The sequence below is a fragment of the Pelobates fuscus genome, chromosome 3 (genome assembly GCF_036172605.1).
Source record: "Pelobates fuscus isolate aPelFus1 chromosome 3, aPelFus1.pri, whole genome shotgun sequence".
Classification (NCBI taxonomy): Eukaryota; Metazoa; Chordata; class Amphibia; order Anura; family Pelobatidae; genus Pelobates; species Pelobates fuscus.
The window spans coordinates 52763065-52790845 of NC_086319.1; the positions used below are offsets into that span (position 1 = coordinate 52763065).

General features: G+C 39.8%; 1 protein-coding gene across 1 annotated transcript in view; it reads left to right on the plus strand.

Annotated features, from left to right (window-relative positions):
• Positions 1-496: 496 nt before the first annotated feature.
• Positions 497-27781, plus strand: part of TBK1 (TANK binding kinase 1) — a 40478-nt gene continuing 13193 nt past the window's right edge. The window contains exons 1-16 of the mRNA XM_063447060.1: positions 497-595; positions 7601-7716; positions 9530-9670; positions 10841-10970; positions 11713-11894; positions 12210-12370; positions 13154-13264; positions 16402-16581; positions 16838-17034; positions 17877-17935; positions 19329-19420; positions 20468-20569; positions 21252-21312; positions 22798-22919; positions 23008-23084; positions 24025-24064. Of these exons, the coding sequence (XP_063303130.1) occupies positions 7630-7716; positions 9530-9670; positions 10841-10970; positions 11713-11894; positions 12210-12370; positions 13154-13264; positions 16402-16581; positions 16838-17034; positions 17877-17935; positions 19329-19420; positions 20468-20569; positions 21252-21312; positions 22798-22919; positions 23008-23084; positions 24025-24064 (1742 nt within the window). The 5' untranslated portion in view covers positions 497-595; positions 7601-7629. The remainder of the gene's footprint in view (positions 596-7600; positions 7717-9529; positions 9671-10840; positions 10971-11712; positions 11895-12209; positions 12371-13153; positions 13265-16401; positions 16582-16837; positions 17035-17876; positions 17936-19328; positions 19421-20467; positions 20570-21251; positions 21313-22797; positions 22920-23007; positions 23085-24024; positions 24065-27781) is intronic.

Here is a 27781-nt window from a genome sequence, read left to right on the forward strand (position 1 = left end):
ACTAATAAGGCTTTTAATTTAGTTCTAATGCGAAGAATGTTTACTTTACAATGTGATCAAACATGAAGATTTTCTAATAGCATCTTAACCTTTATGAAAACAAAGAATTACAAAATGAATTAAAGTTTCAGCTCACAAACAGCAGTGAAATGAAACTTGTATCCCTTTGTAAAAGCACGAACACTGTGTGTGCTATACTTTCGGTTTTCCTTTCCCTAGTATACATTCCTATCAGCTGGACAATACAGGACAACATCCCACACCACCAACACATGCTGCAAACGCCATCTTTGATTTGGGCAAAGCAAGAAAATGACCCACGAAAACCAGCCCGGTATGCCAAAGCCTATTTCATAACGCACAGTGGCAATAACCACCGCGAACAGCGTGTGTTAAAGCGGCGTTTCGGAAACTATGAGCCCTGGGAACCGAGAACCTCCCTGTTGCCCTCAGCTAACATGGCTGCCGGGGAGAGGCTGACGTCATCAGAGTGTTGGCTGGCTTAGTCACTCGCTAGTAGGTAGCCAGTATACGGAAGCTGTGTCTGGTCTTGACGTACTCTGGCCAGCAGGACACACTGGGTCAGGATAAGAAGGTAAGCCCAGTCTCTAAAGGCTGCATTTACTTACAGGGGACTTTGTCCTCCAGCTGCAAATCTCCCCCCTTCCCCTACCCTCTGTCCCTATAATATATTGTGTCTCTATATTACACTATTAATGTGTTTATACTTTCTGTAGTAGGTGTGCAGGCAGTGTATGTGTACAACATGCTCACTATTGACATTTACCAACATGGGGGTTGGGGAGAGGATTGGGTGCCCTGCAGTTCATCTAAAATGCCCATCATGGTTGGCAGAGCCTAATGGGAGTTATAGCTTGGCATCCAGATTTTGCCCACCCTGCCAATGCTTATATATTGATATATGTTGCTCTTATCCAGGGGTAGACAACCTTTGGCACTCTGGATATTATGGGCTACATCTTTTATTGATGCTTTGCCAGCATTATGGCTGTAAGAGCATTATGGGAGTTGTAGTCCACAACATCTGGAGTACCAAAAGTTGCCTACCCCATGTCTAATCCTAGAGGCTCCTAGCTCAGGTGCACTTAATCCCTTTACCTGACAGGAGGTGGACTAATAATAAACAGTCACATGATCTGTCCTGCATGTGACACACCTGATCATAGCCTTACCTGGAAGCTTACCTGTCGTCGGACTTCATGCCACTAGTTTCAAACAGAATGTCATTAAAATAAAGTGTACCAGAAACAAAAAGACAAAACTGCAAAAGAATGAAACAAAACTATACGGTTAACTAGGGTATTGATTTCTTAATGGTTAATGCAATACTGAAAACCTATCAATCTATTGATTCAAACAGCATATAAAGGTTAGCATCTTTGAGTGCTAAAAGTTTATTTCCATCTGCAATTTTACAGATAGGTAGTGTCCAATGTTGCACATCCAAAATACATGCATTGTTTTGATTACTTACTAAGACTTGGTTCATTGACTCCATCTAGGAAAGGCCATTCTCAGATTAAAATATTAGCCGTTGCTGTAATGTTTAACAACTATATTTTACTTGAGGTTTTTATGTGAAATTGACTTCACTGGAATTTGGGCCGTTTGATTCATATTTGGGTTTCCGACTTGATGACATTGCAAAATAATAATCTTTGTAATCAAATTGGAACTTTAACGTTAATATGCTGAAGGTATTGCATTACGTAAAACATATTAATAGCTTTCTGAGGTAGGAATTATCATACAGCGTTGACGTTAAAAAGCTGATACAGAGCAAGATGACATTTTTGTCTTGCACAACACTGGATAGGTGGTTTAATAAGTTTCTTCCATTTGACAAGCATCTTTCATAGGTCAAAAAACTCCAATTGAACTGAGGGTGAATCCATTTGTCTAATGCAGTTGTGTAGTGTTTTTGTGTTGCATATGATTCCATAGATTTTTTTTTTTTTTTTAAAACCCAACAAAACTTACAATGTTAGCAGCTGCAGGATTCTTATCTACAGCTTACAGAGGAAGTGTTCGTCATTTTTTTTTCTTTACTATTTGCATGGTGTGAAATTAGTTGTCTGCAAGTTTCCTTTCAAACATAGTGACTTTCGTATTTTACTGGAAGCTCTAATTTATCACTGATGAAAAGAAATCTAATGCAATAGATATAGATACTATGAATTCTCAATTTGCTTATTGATAGATGTAATAGTTTTCTACTCACTGATTCCTTTGCTAAATCCAAAACACAAAAAGGTTTCGGAATACAGGTATCCTGAAGTATACAAGGTACAAGACTACTTAAAAAAACACCATATGGCCATTTTTTGGTGCTAATTTTATAACTGGGAGATTACTCTCTCAAACTGCATTACTTTGAACCAAAGTCTTCCCTTTAAATTTCTGGATTATATAGGTAAAGGAGATAAGCATACTTCAGTTTAGGGCAGACCCCCCAATGCACCGATCAGGAACTTCTTATTGTGACCTGGGGGGCCTGATCTTATCCCACGAATGTTTGGGGTACTTCATTTATCTTCTAGTAGCAGCCCCTTATTCTTCACATAGGATGAATGGAACTGCACTATAAACTGGTAACAGCGGGGAATGGCTGCTATACGTTTAAACACAGCCTGCTTTACAATTTTATTGAAACGGGCTGTGTGGTCTAATTGACAATGTTGCTGATCGTGCCATTCTCAGGTGCTGCATGCACAAGTTGGACGCACAAAACTGACACATCAAAATTAGATACCTTTAATTGCTGTGTCTGAGTGATAGTAGCAGTTTGTATAGCTGCAGCAATGTTTACATAGCGCCATAGTTGTTTTTTTTTATTTCTGCTTACTTGAAATGTTCAAGTTTTTTTAAATACAAAACACACACACACACATATATATATATATATATATATATATATATATATATATATATATATATATATATTAAAGAATTAACAGGGGACTCGCAGGTCCTAATCAAGCAGAACTTTACACATCATGTTTTGACAACAAATATAAGAGGAGACACGCAGGTCTCTTATCAATGAAACCCTTTTCCAGGAAGATACACGGGACTGTGTATTTAGACACACACACATCAATATCAACAGAGGCACATTGGTCTTATCCCGATTGTCATATGAGGAACCATTGTTCGGGATGGGCTACTATGGAACCAGGCATCAAAAGTGATGAACGCAATGGACAGACGCCTGTCAGTATTTAGCTTTCCTATTCATAACTGTCTGTCACTGCCCCTCTTGTCACCTTGGGGCCCCCCATGCCCTCCACCTCCCTTTACCTGGCCCAGTCTTTGCCCATATAAGAATTGTCAGGGGGACCCTATCATGGGCCTGTCATAGGTGGTTAAAATTGTCCTCAATTGAATTTAATCTAGGTAGTAAGTGGTGGGGTCGTGTCCATTGTCGCCACACAGCTAATGCATTCTCTTTGTGCAGGTGGTATCGCTGTATTTAATAACAATTCTCAGAGCTGAGTTTGGCTGTCTGCACCATAACATTTGCAATAATGTAAACTTGTTATGGTGCTTAGTGAAACTTTAATGCTGTGCTACTCTCTCTGCGGCTGGCCTCACTTTTTTTGGCTGAGACCATTGAGATTGAAGAGCTCAGCAAATCCAATGCTTTCTTATAGGAAGGCATAGGAGACTAGTGCACATGTGTGGCAAAATACTGTGTTGGGCATGCAGATTGTGAAACCATCTAACACAATTAGCAGAGTTTTACTCTATTTCACGGAAGCGCCGCTAGTGGCTGTCATATTGCATCGCAGTTTGCTGTGTGTATTGGGCTCCGTAGCCGCAGACTGTCACAGTGCTCATGATGACCCCTGTCCATTGCCGGAAATGCCTTCAATGGGGATGTGTAAGTAACAGAACTGGACCATGGAGCAATAGAAGAAGGTTGTTTGGTCTGATAAATTAAGTTTTCTTTTAGTTAATGTGGATAGCCGGATTCATATTAGTTATTTACCTGGGGAAGAGATGGCAGCAGGATGCACTATTGGATAAATGCAGGCCAACGGAGGCAGTGTTATGCTCTGGGCAATGTTCTGCTGAGAAACCTTGGGTCCTGGTATTCATGTGTTCGTTACTTTGACACATACCACCTTCCTAGAGATTGTTGCAGACTATGTATACCCATTCATGGCAGTGGTGTTTCCTGATAGCAGTGGCCTCTTTCAGCAAGATAATGCACCATGCCACACTGCAAGCATTGTTCAGGAATGGTTTGAGGAACATGACAAAAAGTTCAAGATGTTGCCTTGACTTCCAAATCCCCCAGATCTCAACACAATTGAGCATCTTTGGGATGTGCTGGAACAACCATATTAAAGGATCTGCTGCTCATGTCTTGGTGCCAGATATCACAGGACAGGTCTTCAGAGGTCTTCTGGAGTCCATGGCTCATCATATTACAGCTGTTCTAGCAGCACAAGGGTTACTTACATGATATTAGGCTGGTGAATTTAATGCTGTGGCTAATCATTGTATGTAAATTCATTATGGATGTTTGCATCAATCTTCAAGGATATGATTTGTCTTCAACGAGGATAGTCTTTAGGTTAGTATTTCCCCTTTCTGATTTGCACTTTTAGGTGTAACTATACAGATGTCAAAGTCGAGCAAATGCAACATCGGTTTAAATTGTGGATGTGAAACCAACACCAAGTTTAGTAAACAAAACAATTCTCAAAAATGTGTATTATTTTCTGATAACTTTGTTTATGGGTTTAGTAATCAACTCTTTTGGGGCATTCGTTAATTTTAAATTTTTATATTGTAGTCGGCAAACTGACACTTGCAGGATTAGGCCTTAAAGTGAATTTAAAATTTTAGTCCGAAATAGCTCAATCTGTCAGTTCTGTTTTCACTTTGGCTATTTTGCCTTTAAATTGGAAATTTACTGTGAATTCCTAGCAATGTCCACTTTCCCTTAACCCTTACATATTGTTGTGCATATGAAGAGAGATGCCACAGCCATCCATTGAGCTTTATGGGAGATGATGCTGTTGCCCATTAGACTTCTCAGGTGACGGCTGTTGGGCAATGGCAGCTTGTTGCTGGCGGATTTAACTGTAGCGCCTTTGAAGTCGTTCCTAGTTTACGGCTTCTATATTAAACCGAAATAAGTTACAATCTGGCACTCCAGATGTTGTGGACTAAATCAACCTTAATGCTCTTACAGCCATAATACTGGCAAAGCATCATGGGAGATGTAGTCCACAAGATCTGGAGTGCTGAAGCTTGCCTACTTCTGATCTAGCGAAAAAAATAGTCGAAAAAGGCAGCAAAGATAAGATAAAAGAATAGATAGTAAAATCACAGTGAAATTTCTGAATGATTCGGAAACAATATAACTTTAGATTTTCAAAATGATAGAATCTCTAAAGTAAACATATCGTGACAGCTATATTTTTGCAATTTTTTAATCATCTGGCTTGACTCATATTTCATCCCTGAGTATTATTGAAAGCTCATTCCATTTCCCCGTCTCCTGCTGAGAGCATCAATTATGCTTTCAGTGGGTATTACACTTGCTCTAAGACGCATCTCTCCTGCAAAGCTCTGTTTGGGAAGCACAGGCTTGCTTTCCATAACAGGTTAAAAGTCCTCAAGACTTTATGTTGCCTTTATAGTATGTAAACAATACATATCTGTTTCCTCTCACCATTCTCTGATTGCCTGTCCAAAGCTCCTGCAAAAAAAACATTCTAGCTGTTTCTCTCCTGGCTCCTGGTGCTGCTCTCACAATGGTCTTGTCCCTCCTCCCACCATCCCTTTGCAAGTTTTGTTTCCCTTAGGCTGAATTCAAAAGAGGTGGGTTTCCCTGATAACAAATATGCAGACCATAGCATTCTTATCTCTGCATGATTGACACAGACTGAACAGGTTGACAGGGAGGAAATGGATGTTTTTTAATCTCTGATTTAGGGAAATGCTAGCAATTCTGATAGCACAATGTAAATATGAAATTTGATTCTCTGTGATTTAAGATTAAATTGTATTTGTATTGATAGGTACCCTTTAAAAACCATATATAGTGTTGGAATTTCATTGAGATTGCATCACAATCAAATATATCGTAAAACAATTGGGATTATTCACTCAAAGACCTAGTTTCTAGACTTTCATTCAACATTCGGTTGTGGCTTAATTGGAATGTTTTAAAATTTTGGGTGATTTTTATGTCATCTAAATTCTGTAACTCCAAATCCCTATATGACTAAATCATGAAATGGACAATGGATTAGCTGATTCGTTGTTTCGTTCGTAGCACCAAAAAACAAATAAACATGACTAATGGTTAAAGGACAGTCACTAAATAAAAAAGAAATCATATAAAGAGATAAACCAGGGATCATCTGTATCGAGCACTCGACCAAAATGCTTAAAGGAAACCTTCTATCTATTGGGGGGGGGGGGGGGGGGGGGGGGGATCAATCCAAATCTTTCTGCCATGCAGGGGTCTATAGATTGCACAGGGCTACCTGTAATCTCAAAAATTAGAACAAAGTAGCTGATTTTGAAAAAAAAAATAGTTACTGTTGGAGTATTTTTGCCTGAATTTTGCAGTTGAGTCCAATTATGTTTCTGAACTAAGATGGTATCAGGAGCTGACGTGGGCTTGTCGCGGCAGAATTTGTTGAAATAGGATTGTGGTGAATTGGAAGAGATCCAGGAAAAGCGATTTTCAGTACTTAGTAGAGATGGGGAACTGGATAAGGTGCTTTGCGGTGAAGATGATGGTTTTTCAGATAGCAAAGCTATGTGTATATCATGGTTGTGACACCTAGCTAGTAAACTGAGGTTGAGGGGATGATGAATAGAGATAAAGAAACAGTACAGGAAGTGTTTAGATAAAATTACAATACTGTCCTTGTGTGCTTTTCATAAGTATAGCATCTGCATAAAAATGTGTAAAATGTCAGCACAATCACTATATGTCATAAGACAATGTAGATGCTAACTTGTTATCATTATGTTTGTGTAGGGTTATTTACAAATGTGTGAATTTCAAATACGAGACCAGAGTTGCCAGATTGAAAGTACAGCTGAAATGTTTTCCATTATTGCTATCTTGACCTTAAACTTGAATCTGTCTTTTTGAAAAGAGAGAAATAAGACGACCTTTGTGGATGCCTCCAAGTATTGCAATTCTCATATTCCGATCCAAGTACCCCAGTACCGCAGGCCCAGACAGATAAAACCATAGATCCAACTGCCATGGACGTGCTGTAGGGTGGTTTATTCTGACGATTCTGTAGACATAATACATATTTTGCTCTGGAGTCTTGGATGGGCAAAGTAAGACTCTGGAGGGATATTTATACACCTTTTTGATCTATTAAAAATAATGACGTTTTACGTTTCTTTAACCTCTTTTATGGGGTGAAGTAATTAGATATATTCACTGCTTTCCCCTGTATGTAGAGGATGTGTCAGTCTCCTCCTATGATCTTCTTTTATTCGCAAAGACCTGATCTGCTGAGGAGAGATGCGGCGTGACATAACGCTTATATTGAAATATTTATCCCTATATGGTGTGTCTTTTTTTCAGATTATTACAGGATTTCCTGACTGAGCAAAATGCAGAGCACTGCAAATTACCTCTGGCTGCTGTCAGATATTCTAGGACAAGGAGCTACGGCAAATGTGTACCGTGGCCGTAATAAGGTAGGTGTACCTCGTCAGAGTGTTCAGTTCTAATGAAAAAGGGAGGAGCCAGCAATGGAATGTACCTGCTAGTTCTACTGGTTTTCATGGCGACTGCCCCACCTTTAGTACATGGGACCATAACAGAACACTTTTTTTTTGTACATCTCATCCATTGTCTTGGTTATGTAATGAGTTACTAGTATTGCGTCCCTATGACAAATGTTGGCTAAACGGCACGTTTAGTGCACTACTTTCCCAAATTATTACCTACACTGCCTTATCAGAAAAAGATGGCGCTATAATTTAATAGAAACAGGGGTAAAAGACTGCGCCTAATCGGAGAGAGAGGCAGCGTGTATGTTCGTTACATTTAATGTTATCCTCAGCAGGGAGCCTCCCTGTTCACGTGTGAAACATGCAGGATGTCCTGGTCACTACAATCACTGTGGCTTCCAGTGAGTGACTGACTTTTACATGGAATTACTAGAGGGGCCCTAAATAGGTCCGTATAGGAATTTCTTATAAATATGAAACACATTCACTGCTATGGGAAATATTTACTGACTGGCACTAATAACGAGCACTGATTGGCTGGGGTCTATTCAGATGTATCAGTGCCCTGCCCCCTTCCTGATAATGTGTCAGGCGTTGGTCAGAGTATTATACACACTTATTTTACACTGCTCTGGCAACGAGCTTTTTTCTTAAAGGGGTAGGTGTTTAAATTAAAACTTAAAGGGGAGCCCTTTCAGAATGTTTAATACTATGTTCACTTATTATGTACATATTTGTAAGGCCTTGAAAATAAAATTACACATACAAATCCACACAGCTGTGTTTACCTCTATCCTGGAGCTGAGTTTCAGTCAGCATAGAGAGTAGGGGAAACTATTTATGAAAGTGTTCTGTTGTACAAAGTGTTGCAAATATATAAAAGGAGAGGAGACAGCAATGGACTATGCATGTATGTCCCATTGGTTTCCAAAGTGATAATTCCACTTTCAGTACTATAAATGGACACTAGAGTCACACAGACCAGTTAATCCCATTGAAGTCGTGTGGGTGCAGTGTCCCTGTCCCCTTAACTCTGCAATGTAAAATATTGCGGGTTTTTAAGAAACTGTAATGTTTTCTTTTCCAGGTTAACTCCTCCTCTAGTGGCTTTCATACTGACAGCCACTAGACGTGCTTCTGTGGCACTGATCGAGTAAAACCCGATCGAGCATTGGATAGGACCTTGCCGGAGGAAGCCGAGCCTCTTCCGTGACGGCGCCTGGGGAGGAAAGGGGAACCTCGGCGCTGGAAACCTTTTCAGTGCCGAAGGGGGGGACAGCTAATAGCACTAGACTGAACACTTTGATAAATCTTCATCATTGTTTTTGTTTCTCATTCTCCAATGCAATATGTGTCCTGTCTGTCACATGACTGAATTGGATTGTGGTGTCACTTGCTAAATCTTTAATATACATTTAAACTAAAATGGAAAATCACATGGAATAAAGGTTTATATAGGTTGTAGGTGATTTTTTTTTTATTCTGCTGTGTAATTTCCAGAGACATGTTTCCCCTACTCATTTCTCTTTAGATTAAAGGGGACATAGGCATGGTCTGTAATATGATATAACATTTATAACATTCTGTAATTTTTGTTTTTTTAATTTTGACATGTGCGATGTTTAGGATAGGATATAAAACAAGGTGAAATCTAATTCTGCTTTAAACTAACCTTTTAGCTTACGTTGTCTGGGACATGTCGGGTTGTATCCTGTGTACTGCAGACATGCATAATGACTTGGCTTTTTTCGCTTTTTGTCTTTTCTGTCTCTCCTAGAAAACTGGCGATCTCTACGCCGTAAAAGTGTTTAACAATTTAAGCTTCCTGCGTCCAGCAGATGTTCAAACGAGGGAATTTGAAGTGTTAAAGAAACTCAACCACAAAAACATTGTCAAACTCTTTGCGATTGAGGAAGAGGTAAAACAACGGGAGATTGGAGCATTTAGTGAGGGTGAAAACTGAACCATGTGTTACTCTTAATTGTTCCAGTAGTATTTAATAGTGTCTTTAATACTGAATGGAGGTTTTTTTTTTTCACTAAACTGCAAATTACAGCCAATTGAAATCCAAATGCTAAATTCAGACTAAAACAGCCAAACCGTGCCTACATCTGAGTTAGAATATTTTGAGATCGACTATTTCAGTGTAGATGCAATGTGCTATAATTTGGAGTTTAATTAATAAACCCCAATTTTAGACATGTAACTATGTTTTTGTTTCTGAATGTTAATGACTTGTGGAGCCTTAATGAAACACTCTTTGCTGAAGTTCAGCCTCATTTTTTAATTCATTACATGCAGTAAAAACTTGCAGAAAAAAATATACCTCTTTGAAGTTTCTGTGTTTGTTGTAAGATCTGCAGAATCTGTAGTGACTTGTCACCAGATCAGGACAGGAAGTATTTAAAACATACGTCATTGGTAAAAAAACAAAACAAAAGACAAAATCCACAACAAAAAGCCTTATGTATAAATTCACTAGAGGCATTTTGACTGACAAATGTAAGCAATGCCATTTCTCATAAATATACAAAAAAAGAGATATGCTTACTATATAATACACTAGAAGAACACCCCCCCCCCCCCCCCCCAAAAAAAAGTGTACCTCACACACACTATATAAAATATGCACAAAGACGTATATATAAACCCGAGGGTGATATATACAAATAGAGGGTGGTATGGAAACAAAATATATATATATATATATATATATATATATATAATAGGAACTGAATAGTAGTGGAAGCAGATGTATATCTCACAATATGTAGAGAGGATAAATTCCAAGTTCATTTGTTTATACGGCAATTTCACTTTTTCTTTAGCTCAGAAATAAAAGAAAAAAGAAATAGTGCAGATTGTATAAATATAACAAAATTTATTCCAAAGATTGCACTTACAAGAAATCATTAGTAAAACATTTCTCATAAATATCACTGTTTACATTTGTCAGAGTATATAGGTACAAGGTCTTTGCACATTGGTCTGTGATTGCCCAATATATTCTACAATAAAACTCAATAAAAGTGGGAAAGCATTTTGTTACTTGTGTGTGTGAACTTATTTTTTAATCTGTTTATTCCAGATGTCGAGTGGGCACAAAGTTCTGGTGATGGAATTCTGTCCGTGTGCAAGCTTGTACTCTGTGTTAGAGGAGCCATCTAATGCGTACGGTTTGCCGGAATCTGAGTTCCTAAATGTGGCGCGTGACGTTGGTACGTGAACCGTTTACAAGCTTACTTGTTGGCTCTCTAATAACATGAGAAACTCATGTTTCATAACTCTTTACAAAATTAATATATCTCTACGCTAAAATGGATGGGAGACAAGATTGCTTTCAATTAGGTTGTCACCAGTGTAACAAGATCTCCAGGCGATGTGTAGCTTGCTAAGTATTATTTCTGTTTCCAAATCTAGATAACTTAAAACATAAATAAGGCAAGACGGGTTATCTTGCTTAAGTTGTATATAATGCTTCCTGTTCGGTGTAGTGTTCTTTTATTGTTTATTGTTTTAATTGCTGACCTTTGTATAATTGATTATCTGCACAATACAGCTTCGGTAAGGCCCTATATAACAAATTAAAATAAATAAATGTAATGGAACGCTATTCTCTATTTCTATATAAAGTCACATCAGCTCATGTATTTGTTTTCAGAATTTCACACGTTGCTTGTATGACTGACACTTGGGGAACTCAGCTGGTGAACAATTTCAAATATTTTGATCTGGAAAGGTAAAATCAGCTTGGTGGTAGTTTCCAATTACATTCCTACGTTTCATTTTATGGGCCTTGGAAGGATGAAACACCAAGTTGATTTTCTTGTGCACCTGTGACTTTGATATGGTCTAGCTAGATCTCTATCTACTGAGCTATTTCACTGGTAGGTACTGATAGGTAAAAGTAAGCCTGCTGCAAACTCCCAACCAGTTCTGTTTCCATTCTTCCATTTCTAGTGGCTGGAATGAACCACCTCCGAGAAAATGGAATAATTCACAGAGATATCAAACCGGGCAACATCATGAGGGTAATCGGTGAAGATGGAGAGTCCGTGTATAAACTGACAGATTTTGGTGCAGCTAGGGAATTGGACGACGATGAGCAGTTTGTATCTCTGTATGGAACGGAAGAGTACTTGGTAAAAACCCTGTACAGTTTAATGTGTGTAGTGTGGGAATGTCAGTGTGCGCTGTGTAGCCCATGTCACCATTGACAGCAGGTGCTTATTGTAAGCTTTTTTTTTTTTTCTTTGATCGGCTACTCGCGATCTCTCCCAAGGAGTCACATGTGCCTCCTTTTCTCTATGTTCTTCTTTAATTGTTTCTTATTGACTTGTATAACATTGTACCCTTTTCTCAGTATTTTGAAAACCATGGTATAAATAGGGAGAAATTACTTTTAAATGTTTGTGTGCTTTTTAATGTATCATTATTTTTGTTTTTCTTTTAAATAGCATCCAGATATGTACGAACGTGCTGTACTTAGAAAAGACCATCAAAAGAAGTATGGTGCCACCGTAGATTTATGGAGCATCGGTGTGACGTTTTACCATGCAGCCACTGGTAGTCTCCCATTTAGACCTTTTGAAGGACCTCGCAGGAACAAAGAAGTCATGTATGTTTTGGGCTTTAAAATAATCGTTTTTACGCTCCTCCTGTGTTCTCTTTAATGTTTAATGAAATGGACATTCCAAACACCTAAAGCACTTTAGCATGCTGAAATGCTTTATGTGTTTATGTGTTTATCATTTGACAAAATGGGAGATTTAAATAGAAATTGGCACTTTTATTTATTACTTTTCACACCCCTCTGGCTGTCAGACATCTGGTCCTGTTATTTCCTGGTTGGTCAGCTCAGTGGAGCTAAACTTAAGAGGCAGCAATTGCCCAGAGCACTTACCTTGCAAAGATTTCTCAATGAACTACAGTGGCAAGTCTGTGATTGGACAGCCGCAGAAAGTCTTGGCTGGGGAAGGTTTGCAAAGGCTGCAGATGATAGATCTGCAGTATTTGCAAGCTCTTCTTAGAAATATCCCCAATGAAAAAATGCACAATTAAATGCATGCATGTTTTAATTTAAGGTACCTATATCTACTAAAGAGTGATTTTATTTTAGCAGTGGAATGTCCCTTTATCCCCTTAAGGACACATGACATGTGTGACATGTCATGATTCCCTTTTATTCCAGACGTTTGGTCCTTAAGAGGTTAATCAACTAGTTGATTGATGTGTCACACATTTGTTACACTCAAACACACTATCAAAGTATTACATTGTTTTAAAATGATTTATTATTAAAAACATATGTTTCTGAACTAAAGAGAAGTGTGTTTGGTGGAGTGCAATGATGCAAAAATAAATAAATAACAGATTAATCTTTTTTTGTTTTCCTCTCCAGGTATAAAATAATCACAGGAAAACCATCTGGTGCCATATCTGGCGTTCAGAGAGCAGAAAATGGTCCGATAGAATGGAGCTGGGATATGCCATTTAGTTGTAGTTTATCCTTGTGAGTATAACCTTATTGAATGAAGATTGTTGCCTAAATATTATTACAATAGCATTTTAGCGATTTATTGACACGTTTATTGTTAAATCACAAATCGTGAATGAAAGAAAACTATTTAAAGGAGTAGCGGTTTAGGTTACTTGCCCCCTAAAAAGTGGAGCTAGAAGGTTTTAAACTTATCTTTTCTCCATCGCCGCGCTTGTTTCACCATGGCTGGCCCTGCCTCCATGACTGTGATCATCAACCTTGGTGATTACCATAGGAAAGCATTGGGAGGCTTTGGCGCATGTGCAGCAAAACACCACGCTGCGCCAATCCGCATTTTCTCATAAAGTTGCATTAAATCAATTCATCTATATGGGGGGGCTTTCAGTGTCTGACACTGGAAATACCTCTAGTGGTCGTCTCCGTGACTGCACCTAGAGGAGTTTCTAGGCACCAATGTAAACTGCCTTTTCTCAGAAGACGTTTACATTGAAAAGTCTACAAGCACATGCTACAGAGACCAGAACCACTACATTAAGCTGTAGTGGTTCTGGTGACTATAGTGTCCCTTTAATAAACAATAAAGACTAAACTATAATGAAGACAAAGTGTAGATGGCAAAAAATGCCTAAAAAATTTATACAACCAAAAAACAAACGAGTCCTGCGCATCCAGTATAGGTGTGCACACCCAGGTGCTACCACAATATATTTGAGGCCAAAATTAAAGCCGCAAACGTTTCGAGCAGCAGCCCTTTCTAAAGGACTGCTGCTCGAAATGTTTGCTGAAGACAAAGTAGAAATTGCAGTTAATGAGAAACTGCAATATAGCCTAAAGAATGCACACATTTGGTTACTAAAGAAGTCAAATTAGATGTATAAAAAAAATTGTTTGCATCTTTCAACCCATAGTTCCAAGCAGAGGACCACAACCATCTTTGCTTTTAAAAATGAAAACTAGGTATTGTCATTAAACGTTAGTTTATGCAACATAGCGCTTTCCCTTGGGTAGGAGTCATACTAACTTAGAATAGTTTGACACTACGATGGGTCCTCTGGGTGCCTCCAGTCAGGCCCTCTTTTTCTGATACCACTGGGTGCCTTTAAACCGGCCCTCTCATCTGATCCCAATAGGTACCTCCAGTCCTGCCCGCTCTCTCTGACACCGCTGGGTACCTCCCATCCTGCCCTCACTTTCTGATACTGCTGGGTGCTTCCAGTTCTGCCCTCTCTTTCTGATACCGCTGGGTACCTCCAGTCCTGCCCTCTCTTTCTGATACTGCTGGGTACCTCCAGTCCTGCCCTCTCTTTCTGACACCGCTGGGTATCTCCAGTCCTGCCCTCTCTTTCTGGGTGTTCATTGTAGTTTGGTGTTATCCCTAGGGCTATGTGTGGTAGGAGAGAATCTTGCCCAGTCGTGGGGGGTTGTGATCCCGCTATAATTCTAGCCCTGGGTGTGGCGCCTGTATGTTGGTTTTTCCTTTGTGTTCGTGTGGGTTAAACACAAAAATCGTCTAGTAGTGGAGGAAAAGATAGGGAAAACATAAGGTTATACGTTATCTATAGAGAGCCATATGTAAAGTCCCGGAGAGACAGTCCTTTGCCATGCTTAGGAACTGCAGGCAGGGTGCGTCGATGTCTCATGTTGGGTCGTTACTGGGGCTTGTCCCCGGTCCCGTTGCTCTCCCTGTCGCAGATCTCGGGACGAAGGGCGTTGCGTAAGCCGGGTCCCAGCTGGTCATTGCGGTGGAGGTTCTCGGTTGGGTGTCGTCCGGCGAGTGTTCCAGGCCCAGGGCCGTCAGGAATGGGGATGCGTCCTCTGTTGAGGTGAGTATGTGCCGGTGCCGTTATGTGATACCGTCAGGGAGCCGTTCCTACCCCATTTGTAGCCTATGTTGGCTGTTCTGAGCTGACTGGTTATCGAAAGGAATGTTTTGCGCCACAAGAGGGTTGCCTTCGTGAGATCCTGGTAAAATGTTAGGGAAGCTTCTTCAAAGTGTACAGGGGGTTTACCCTTGAGTGCTGACATGATTAGGATTTTATCATGGGTCGTGGAGCACCGGAGGATGACGTCTCTGGTGACTATGGTCGGTGGTCCCACCGGCCCTGGCAGGCGGTATATTCCCTCTATAGTCAGTTTTTTGGCTACCGCATGGGACAAGATGGTGGTCAGCAAGCGTCTGACATAATGGGGTAGTTCTTCCGCTTTGATTGCCATTGGGATGCCCCTTATTTTGATATTGGTGCGGCGGTGTCGGTCTTCCATCGCCGTAACTTGTGCCCTGATGTTCCTTTGATGGGACCAGAGCTGTTGTACTGTGGTTTGGAGCTCGGTCATCTGTGTCTGGACATCTGCAATGTCTCTCTCTGAGGCCTGTACCCGGTCTGTGACGGCTTTCTGGTTGTTTTTGATAGGAGCGAGTTCAGTCGCTAGAATTTTATGAAAGTCCGCCAACAGGACCTTCAGGTCATGTCTGGTCGTCGGTGTGGAGTCGGTGGGGGCGTCGGGTGTCGTCGGATGTGCAGTTGCCGACTGTTCCGCCCCATGTTGCCTGTCTTGAGGTGCCGGGATAGTAGGCCGTGTGGAGGTGGTGAGCCTCGGGGCTTCCGCCGGAGCGGGATGAGGCTGCACGGGCCGGCGGAACATTGTCCCGATGTCCCTGTGTTTCCGTCACCGTCGCTTTTTGCGATCGGCGGCCCATAGCCGGCATGTGGGACTGGATGTCGGGTGATGTCTGGTATGTGTCGCTACTCGCCTGTTGCGCGAGAAGAGCCTCCAGGCCCATGAGGGACAACGTGGGGTAGGCCCCGTTTTTCCGTCTCCGTCTGGGCAGGGCCTTAGGCTGGAAAAAGGGCATTGATCGCCTCGGGAGACGGTGGAGATTGTTGCTGGGACCTTTATATGTTGAGGTGGGTTTTCGATTTTGTGGAATTTGTGGTTTTGTGAGTGTTCGCAGAGGAGCTCGCATGCATGGCGTCTATTCAGGCTGGTGGTCAAGCTCCGCCCGTTGTGCAAAATGTTGACTCTTCATAAATAAAAGTAATAATAATATGAGAAATGTTAATCTCATTCATTATTTTATTTGGTTGGCCAATGGGAGACATCATAATTGTTTCAATAATCTCTTTAATCACTTCATCCCTCTATTTCAGTGGTTTGCAATCATTATTCTCTCCGGTTCTTGCAAACATTCTTGAAGCAGATCAGGAGAAGTGCTGGGGTTTTGAACAGTTCTTTGCAGTGACCAGTGATATATTCTGTCGCATCGTGATCCACGTGTTCTCTCTTCAGCAGATGACGCTGCATAAGATATACATCCATGCATATGACAAGTATGTTTGTTTCTTTTTGTTATACTGCATAAGGTCCCCATGTTTAAACTTTCTTTTCCTCCTTGAAACTGTGAATTGGAAACCAAATTGTGAAATTTATGCAAAAATTATAATTGTAAATCATTCCAGATTCAACTTATTTTCAACTTATTTTCCCTCTTGGTGATTTTAGACTCCCTTTTGCAGCCCAATAGTTCAATTCACAGTTTAGTGAGTAAACCCCAAAATGCACCTGACCTGAATGAATGTGTTACAGTGCCTCAGAATTCCATGACCTCATTTACAAGCAGACGAAGATCCCATCACAGAATCAAGAGTTGTTATTTGAAGGAAGGAGACTGGAACTTGAGCCAGACAGGCAGGCACATCAGTTCCCCATCACCTCAGAGGAAAACCCAATATTTGTCATTACCAGTGAGATGGTGACCATGATTGGCTTGCGATATGAGGAAAGTATGTTGGAATATCATTGCTAATGCAATATTTAGTAATCATAAGAAATAACAGTTGTGTATAGACCTAAACAAAACAGAGCATTACCTTGTTTTTGTTACATGTTATTATGCACACAGTGTTTGTAGTACTTGTAGAAGACACGTCACAATACTTGGGCAAACTCCTGAAAGTGGAGCAATTAGCAGGAACATTCCATACTTCCCATGGCGATGGCTCATCTTGTAGAGCTTACCTTTATGTCATTGCAATTCATGAATTATATTTCATTGCTAAATATTTCTGCTGTCTGTGCAGAATATTTGGCATGTTTGTGGTGGTTTCTGGATACCTATTAAAGGACCACTAAATGTGCCCACACCACTTTATCTCAATGACCGTGAGCTGTCTTGTTTAGCCATTCAATCTAAAACATTGCTGTTTAGTAGATACAGATGTGTTTTGATTGAAAGGTTAAACACACCTTTAGTGGATGTCTTCCTGACAGCCACTGGGGGCACTTTCAGACCAGCCTGTGTGAAAACCGTGTAAAGCAAACGTGTCTATTAAAATATGACCTATCTTCCCATAAAGGCAATTTCACAGGCTGATATTTAGATGAGATACGACTTTACAAGGGACTCAGAATGGTTCATTAAAATACCATTTTGGTGGTAGTGTTCCTTTGTATCCACTAGGTGGTGTAAACTAAGGTTGAACTAGTTTGAAACTACTTTCATATTCTGACGTGCAGTTTGCTTTTGTTTGTTCTGTACATGCTTGTGAGAACTTGTAAATGTAAAAAAACAATATGCCTTTTGATTTCACAAGCCTTTTTTTTTTTATCCTTCTTTTTATTGCAGTCTTGTTACCGAAATTTTATTTATCATATGATTTGGATGCTGATGCCACAGCGTCAAAGGTGGGTAACTATTTTAAGAGGTTGAATTTGAAAGAGTGATTCAGATTAAAACATGCAAGATCTGTGTCTAGACGTTCGTTTTGCTGTATGCTAATGTGCTATTCATTATTATATTATTTACTGGTGAGATACCATGTCACTGAACATAGTAGATGGAGGTGAACAAACAGAAACAATGCTTCTGCCTCCCCTCCACCAATCCCGAACGTGCCAAGCCTGTGCCAGGACTGAACTGGATTGTGATGTCAACTTCTAAATCTTTAATACGCATTTTAAAATAAAATGGAGCATCACACAAGTTCCAGATAAAATTTAATCACCTATGCTTGATGGTTGAGCGTGAGCGAGAGTGAAATATTCAGATTGTTTGTTTGTATTTATGTTGTTTACCCACTCTCCATCTTTACACTTTTGGACTTTGTCTCTCTGGACCTCTTTCGTTCACACTTTTCTTATCTTTCTCCCTGCTGATTGACATAAGTGAAATGAGTTGGGTGGAGAGATCATTTAATCTTTAAATTTAGAACTTATATCATAAATAGGTTCTATTTATACATGTAGTAATTGGGATTATATAGAACATATTTTTTACTTAGAGGACAATTTAGCACAGTAAACTAATTCAGAAGGAACCTATATTACATGGCTATTGGTGCATGAATAATACATTGGCACTATACATTTTAACCATTGTATTGACATTTTATTAATCGGCTTTAATTAACCAGCTTTACTTCTGCACATATATTAAATGGATAGCATATGCATCAAAACAACGTTGGCTTAATGAAGCAGTTTGGGTGTATATATCCTACTGCTCACTGCTTAATTGTCTGCCTTTTCAGGAGTTTAATAACGCTTGTTTCTGTCCATGGCGTTACCCTGACTGTGACTCAGACCGTCTGCAAAAAAAAAAAAATTTAATCACAAGTTAATTTACTTTAGATGTTTTTTATCATCTGCTCTGTAAATTGGACTTTAATCACACACCGGAGGCACCTGCAGGAACTAGAAGGCTATTAACAGAGCAGGAGATAAGTCTTTCTAAATGAAACGCACAGTGCAAAAAAAGAAAGTTTAAATATTAGATGACTCTTTACAGGAAGTGTTTAGGAAGGCTGTGTAAGTCACAGCAAGGGGAGGTGTGACTAGGGCTGCATAAACAGAAGTGATTTAACTCTAAAATAGCAGAGAATTGAGCAGTGAGTGTTTTGGTGACTATAGTGTCTCTTTTCTTTGTGTGCTCCGCTGCATTGTGTGCTTATATTGCCAATTATTTATTTATCTGGGAGAAATACATCTTACAAATGCTGCTTGTTGGATTGTTTTTCTGTTCGCTATGAATATGAAAACCTTCGTGTTGAATGGGTATCTCATTATTTGTCTTGACCAGGCAATAACCGGAATTGTGTGCTACTACTGTAGGATTACGTCATCACTGCTGCTCGGACAAGAGCTCATGCGCAAAGGAATACGTTGGCTAATGTAAGCAGTATTTATATAGGATTAACTCTATCTTTCCCAATGCTTTCCTATACCTGTCGATCCTTTGTCATACTGTTTAACGCCTGTATAAACACATTGAGAGCTGTATATAAGAAGCATTTAAAGGGAACACCTTACATCATTGCTACTGCTATACGCTGTTGTGGATTTAAAAAAAAAAAAAAAAAAAAAAAATGAATAACGCATTGCATTATTAATTAAAAGATTAATAATGTAATGATCTCAAACCAGCCCTGCTCTTGTTACTCATCCAGGTACCTTCTGTAAATCAAAAAAGGTCTCTTTGATCAAAAGTTAATACGTTTGCAAACAAGTCAGGACTGAAGCTAATTTCTTTTTTTTTTTTTTTTGCACAACCCAACAAGAAATCTTCCTAAAGTGTAAATTATATGTTGTTGGCTGCAATCTGAGACTTTCTCTAAAAACTGTATTTTTGAACGGTAATAACCGGATTATTTACTAAAGTGGGAATTGTTGGGGATTCAATATGAATTTCACAGTTAAGGATAAAGCAAATGCCCAACTGACCAGGAGAATTGTTGCCATTTCATCTGTTTTGGCTTTAAATTTGAAATTCACTTTGGATTTCAGAGAATTCTAACTTTATTGAATAACTCTGCTACAGGATTATTCAGTAAGGTTATAATTTAAGACCAAAGTAGCCGCACTGAATGCATATATCACTGGGAGAATGTTTCCGGTCCAGCTTCTTTGACATTATATTCTCACCTTTATTGATTTTCCCATAAAACCTGTGTGTATCATTGCAAATAACGTGTAATGACTGTTCTCCTTCTCTATCGCGATATAATTGGCCGTGGTCCCCTAATTTATGTTGGCTACAGCTGCTGGTCACAGAGTTTATTGTTAGTCTGTTTTATTTATTGTAACCAGTTGATATAATAAGTCAATATTTTTATTATTGGCATTTATAAAGCACCAACAAATTACAAAGAGCTGATGCCGCTTATGGACCATAATAAATTATTTGATTTACAACATTCCTTGCTTGGCATCTCGTTCCAGTGAACTGATGAAAGAGGAATACAATGAAACGGTCCACAAGAATACAAAAGTCACTCTTAAGTTTAACTTCTGCAACAAAACCATAGAAAAAGACCTAAAAATGTAAGTTTTGCAACTTTATCTCGTTACATAATGTTATAAATCAACTTATTTCATGTTATCAGACATTACTGGTATTTTCTAATTGGAAGAAAGGGCTGAAGTTCATTTCCCCTTCGGAGTATGCAAAAGTAGCCATTTACTCTTAGAAAAATCCATGTTTAGAAAAAAAAAAATTGTTCCATTAATTCTATTAGATGTCATTGAGAAGTATATAATACTTTTGTTTGAAGGTGCTAAGCACTGGAGGCAAATTACATAAATCAAAAAAATCACAATGTGCTTGCACTCAATTAACACCTGGGTGTAGGTGTAAGAAAGTAACTGGGTGCATGACCTAGCCATCGCCAGCTGACCTAGCCATCGCCAGCTGACCTAGCCATCGCCAGCTGACCTAGCCATCGCCAGCTGACCTAGCCATCGCCAGCTGACGACGTAGCCGTGGCTAGCCGACCTAGGCATCGCTTTCTAATTGATGTACAAATGTTTGTGTATTTAAATTACTGTGAGGTGAATTATGTCCAATTGTACACACTGGAAATATCTGTTTATCTATGGCGTTGTGTATAAATGGTTTGCCATCTTTACTAATTAATGGTTTGAGGCAGTAGGGGGAAGGTGCAGATTGCCTCCACTTTTTTTTCCCCCCGCATGAGTATAAGCATTTTTCAATATAATATTACAGATATGAACATGTGGCCAATGTTGAATCAGAACTGTATGAAATTCACTCCAAGCTGCTACGTGTAAGTACCTTCACATTCTGTCTGGGAGTTGTTTTCATTGGTCACTAAAGTGAGAACTTCCAGGAATTCATGTGAACTTCCAATCTAAGGCCAAAGTAGACAAACTGGAAAAATTATCCAAGTCTGCTATGCATCCAGTTTGGCTTCTTTGACCTTAAATATGAAGATCACTTTGAATTTCCAATAGTTCTGACTATAGTAAATAATGCTGTTTGTTTTCACTAAATGTGCTCCTAATATAATTCACTGCCTGTCAGTAGTAGTAAGCATCCATTTTTACCATGTTCTCACGTTTATAAAATAGAACGTGATCTACTAGTAGGCTCTTTCCTAGTGAATAAAACCTACAACTATTACGTGTCTCCTGTTTAAAGAATCACTATAGAGTTAGGAATACAAACCTGTATATTTAACACTACAGCATCCCTGTCCCTCTCTGCTTCTCACCTCAATGTCCGTGAGGATGCATGGATTCCTCAGCTGAAGGCCAATCTAGTGCTTCTCTTAGAGTAGCATTGGGGACCTGTTATGCATACGCGGTGATCAACTAATGCTTTCCTACGTACAGCAACGTCACATGATGGAGTTTTACTCGGTTAATACAGCGGAAGCATCTCTAGTTTTATCTTGAAGCGTTAAACATACAGAACCCGTGCACTCACATAAAGTGGTCTGGGTGACTTTGGTGATCCTTTAACTTGTGATTGTTCCAGTGGAGCTCTTTCTTCTGAGCCATTTCACAATCAAGTCTTGTCATGGAAGCTAAATCTGTAGTTACTGTTCTCTGCTTATTAAAATAATTACACGTAAAAATAATTTCATATGTAGTTTTATCCATTGTGTGTTTGTTTTTCTGTGATTGGGTATGTTGCATTTAAATGCACATTTTATATGTGCGAACACACCGCACTAGGATGTGCGAGAACACCGAGAATAGCTCGCCCTTTGGTTAGGCACAGATTTGAAATCTAAGTAAATCGTCTAGGCTTATTGATCGGCCGCGGGATTACCGGTTCCAGGCTCGGGTTTCAGAACTATTCCGCTACAGCATGCTGGAAAAGGCCATCAAAGAACCATTCGTTCTAGTGCTTCCAGGTCTACCCAACTGGTAATGCAAAGTATGTCCCAGACAGCTGCAACAATGGAGCGCACTGTAGTGGTTGTGGTGCTTGGAGTCTTCCTTTTCAATTTGTAGTTTTGAAACGTTCGAGCAGATGATCCTTATACATAAGACTTTTTTAATATTGCTAAATATTTAAAATATAACCAATAAGAGCGTTTACAAGGCATTACGTGTCTCATTTCTCTCTGTCATTCTATAAAGTTATAATAAAGCATTCCCTGTTTGTCCATCACCCTCCATCATGGTGTCTGGAAGTGGCTTTAGTGTATAGAACAGCCAGGAGTGTGTCTGGCACGGATTGAAGGGTCTATGTTCACGTATGTGTATGTGTTTGTCATTAAGCGTGGATGTTCTTCTTGCAGCTTTCAAGTTCACAAGAAAATCTGAAATCATCATTACAAGACATACAGAATAAATTATCTCCCGGGGGGCTCCTGTCAAACTCCTGGCTCAAAGTTGATGGCACACACCATTCTGACAGAAAGTAATTGAAAATATTACAAAGCAATAACTCGTTGAAGTGCTTCTTTGCAAATGTAGTCTACAGCTAAACATTCCGTTTCTCGTTTTAGTATTGAGAAGTTGCAAGTACTACTGAGCTTAGTCACCGAAATCTGCTGTCAGTTCAAGAAGGACAAAGCACAGAGAAGTAAGTTTATCTTACCTGTTTATTTTAACGTGGTACTTTCACCAGCTCGGAAATAGCCTATAATCTATGTGTGCAAATGTTTTTATTCTATAGGTTTCCATAAACCTAAAATAAAAGCTTTATAGCTGGTCTAAACCTTTTATGGGCTCGTGGGGAGGTTTTCATGATCAGGCGATGCAAATGCTGAATATTTTCCCCTTTAAGAGTGGAATCTTGGGAGGTAATTGGCACAACTCAGCATCTCAGGTCTTGATTGGCTGCTAGTATCCTGTGCTCTAACCCCCCCCCCCCCCCCCCCCCCCCCCAAAAAAAAAACCTGTATTTTATCCGAGGGTTTTATCATTGAGCTGCATTTTTTAAGATTGCCACTCTCATACTGGGAAAAGGTAGTAAGACTTCCTTGTTGTTGTTATAGATATATGTATTATAGCTAAATGTACTGTAACGTGGTAACGTGACAAATAACATTAATATGCGGGGAATATTTTTCTTAGCTAATGTATGTAAAAATAGAGCTATATTTGAATAACTACCAGTGGCTTTTGCCATTTTGCCGCGTGCGTTTTGTTAAATGGAGGTTTATCAATGTTTTCTTTTTTTTTTTTTTATTATTTATAGTCACTTTATGTAATGGAAGTACAAAATGATCTTCGATTTTTTTAAGAACCATTTGTCTTGAGAAAATTGCCACTAACTGATATTATATGTATTCTCACATGTATGCATTGGATTTAATTCTAAAATTGGGAAAGTTCTGGTACTATAATTTTACTCATTCCCTGTGGCATTTTATTTACTCACATAGAAAATGAAATGCTCAGTTGGAAAAATCTGAAAGTTGATTTAGTATTATTATTATGGCATCAGGGTAAATAGAAATCCATGCAGCTTAACTTTAAATAATAATTTAGTGTTTTATTTTTTTTCTTCCCATTTGTAGGGCTTATGTATAATGAAGAGCAGATACACAAGTTTGACAAGTAAGTGTGTTCACCTAGAACTCAAATGAGCATCTGACCTGTGTTGTTGTAAATCCTCTTGCAACCTTTATATATTATTAATATTTATAAAGCGCTAACGAGTTCCTTAGCGCTGTACAATAGATGGACTAACAGACAAGTATTTGCAACAAGACGAGTCGGACGCACAGAAAAGGAGGGTGTTGAGGACCCTGCTCAAACGAGGTTACATTCTAAAGGGAGTGGGGTAAAGTGGCACAAGAGGTCAGGGTTGGATGTATTTCTTGTTTGGGGAAAAAGGAAGTTGCTAGAATAACTATGAAGGATTTTTTGGGGTGACACAGTTGCAGGAGAGGAAGCAGGGTGGGTTACCAAGGTGCCAGGAGGGAAAGCTATTAACCATTTAATTGATAAGCTTTTCTAAAGAAGTGTTTTCAGTAATTTTTTTGAAGGAACTGAGACTGGGTGGGAATATAACGGAGCAGGGAAGAGAGTTCCACAGGAACGGTGCAGTCCTAGAGAAGTCTGGAAGGCGATTGTAAGAGGTACGAGTACGAACAGAGGATAGACGCAGAGCTTCGACACCGCATAGGGCACTGGATGGGACATATATGTGTATTAGTGAGGAGTATTTATACCTGGAAGCCCATGTAAGGACTGACTGAGGGCTGGGCGGAAAACATGTGATTGCTTTTATTATAGACTGTAACAAGACCACTGCGAAGCATATTTCAGTAGTCAGAGCGAGAGCGGATAGTGCCATGAACGTTAGCTGCAGGAAGCGTTCGATAGGGGTGGATGTGAGCTATGTTTTTGAGAAGTAAGTGGCAGAATTTGGAGAGTGACTGGACATAAGAGGTGAAGAAGAGGTTGGAGTCAAAGAGAACACCTAGGCAGCGAGCCTGTGATGTAGAGATGATGGTAGTACCATTGACTTGGAGGGAGGGAGACACAAGAGTAGCAACGCTTGATGGAGAAAGACCGGAAGCTCTCTTTTGGACAGGTTAAGATTTTAGTAACTAAGCAGCCATCCAGACGTAGCAGAGAGGCGGAGAAAGACACGAATCAAGAGGGACAGCGAGAGATCAGGAGAGGACAGATTTGTGTGTAATGCGCATAGAAATTATATTGGAAGCTAAAGGAGCTGTGATTTTCCCAAGGGAGGCAGTGTTGATGAACAGCAGTGGACCAAGGACAGAACCTTAAAGAACACTGACAGAGAGGGGTTGTGGAGAAGAAGAAGAGCCAGAAAAAGAAAGATTGAAATAAAATCCGGAAAGAGCAGAGTCTTGTAAACAGAGATTATGAAGGATGAGACAAAGCTGTTGATGATCAACAGTGTGGAAAGTAGCAGAAGGATCAAGGAGAATTAGAAGAGAGTAGCGACCACTGGATTTAGCAGCAATTAAATTACTGAATACTTTGGTCAGGGGGACGAGCGTGGAATCCAGACTGAAATGGGTCGGACAGAGAGTTCGATACAGAGAGTACAGAAGTGAGAGGTCCTGGCTTAGACAATAAAAGAGAGACATATGAGAGGTTCTGATAAGTTGATAACCAACTCACAAAAGCTAAACATAGTATTTATTCCATCTTGGTTACATTGTGGTAACTTTGACTCGTCTGTAGTCATTTACACAAATATTGCGGTTATGTTTGTAAGTATCTATTTTTTTAGTTGTCTCACTTGGCTAGTTTAACCCTGTAACGGATCACCTGGCACCCCCCGACTGGGTTGATGGATGCTCCTAGCGCTTCTGGGGATTCCAAGCACTCTAGCCAACACCACAACCACCGCAGGCCAAACCTCTCTTCCTTTAGACCGAAGCAGGAACAAGCTCTTAAAAGAGTTTAGGAGTGATTATAGCAAGGGAATATGCAGAGCATAGCAATGCCTTTTAGCAGATTCCCCCAATAAGAGACAGGACTCAAAATTGAGAGTGAAGTAGAACTGACTTAAACTTTATTTTACCTGGGACTAGCCCATATGGTCATTACATTAACATTGCTGTAAAAACTCAATAAAATTACAAACAGTCAAATCATAGCAGGCAACATACAGTGACTTATTATAACATAATTACATATTCATAAATGGGTGGGGAAGACCATAATTAACACAAAATGTCTCTCCTACATGCAGAATTAGCGATATGCAAATCTACCCGAATATGCAAATTACCAGTCTTGCTATTCAGGTAGTGCATATTACTGTTGCTACCAACAGAGGGCACTACACAAGCTCCATAGCCAAATCCACCTAGTTGGTAGCAATCCTCAGCAGTACAGGAGAGCAGGCAATACATGGCAGGAGGCTGGCAATCAGTCTTCTCCAATGCCCAGTGGCGAGGCTGGTTCCGCCACAAACCCCACGCTTTTATTTATTTATTAAGGGAACACTATAGGATCACAAACCTGTATTCCTGACTATAGTGTTAAAAACACTATCTAGCCCCCTTGCTCCCCTAAATATTGTAGAAATGTTACCTTTTTTTAAGTCTGCTGGTGCTGGCTGTGCCCTTGATCAGCCTCCTTGGCTGACCTCATCAGAAGTGATTATCTTAGCCAATCACAATACTTTCTCATAGGAATGCAATGGATTGGCTGGGTCTCGACTCCACCTCCTTCTCTGTCCTGCAACGAGCGGGCACTAATGAGCATGTGCTGCAGATGCAATCAATGCTTTCCTATGGGGAAAAATCTGACACTGGATGCCCTCATTCAGAGCGTGAAGACGTCCATTGTCACATACCGGTCCAAAGATTGGTTTGGATGCAGTAAGTCTGGGACACAGACACTGGAGGCAGACTTAGTGCTGCAATGTAAACATTGCAGTTTCTCTGGAACTGGAACTGCAATGTTTAAAATTGCAGCACTAAAGGCAATAGGGAGACTGCACCCAGACCACTTCAATGAGCTAAAGTGGTCTGGGTGCCTATAGTGTCCGTTTAATCTGTAGCTGTTTTGGTGACTATAGTGTCCCTTTAATATTGGAAGACCATAGTGAATTGGCTGTCTTTACCACCTGCCCCATAATTTGAGTTGCGAACTGTCTAGAAGGAGACACTTGGAATGCCAGATGATTTAGCAGATTGGTAGGCATGGAAGCAGGCTATTCTTCTTCAAACAGGGCTTCTGCATCCAGCCCTTGTTCTGGCCCCCAGTAGAGTATTCATTATAGGACAGCTGAACAGGTGGGACACGCATTAGAAGAAGCTTCTGCTAAAATTGTCTTTCTAATGCATACAAGGTATGTCATCCCGGAAGGATTAAGGAATTGTAAGAAAGTGATCAGCCAAATGTATACAGTTTGTCTAAAGTTCCTATGCCAGAGACTCTGCAGCAGCCGACTGTGCTGGAATATAATAAAAATATGTCCATCACTTAACATCCCTCTCCGACAGGCGAGCATAGAATATCCTTTTGATGTAAAATGCTTTACGTCCCATCTTGCCTATTAAATCCTTCTCCAGCTAAGAATGCCTCTAATCTCCTCTAATCCGCTGTAGCTCAAAATGAGTCTCTTACTGCACACTGCAAAATGCTTACAGACATATCCTGGTTCCGCAACTATATATCAGTGGCAGGCTATGACATAGCAGGCCTACAGAGAATGCTGCCTTAATCTGCAAGTCAGCCTATGTCTTCATATACTTAAAACAGCAAACTGCGAGTCTTGTCTCACAATCACCCTTATTTTTAATGAATATTTTTACTTTGTAGCACATGCTTTCTCTT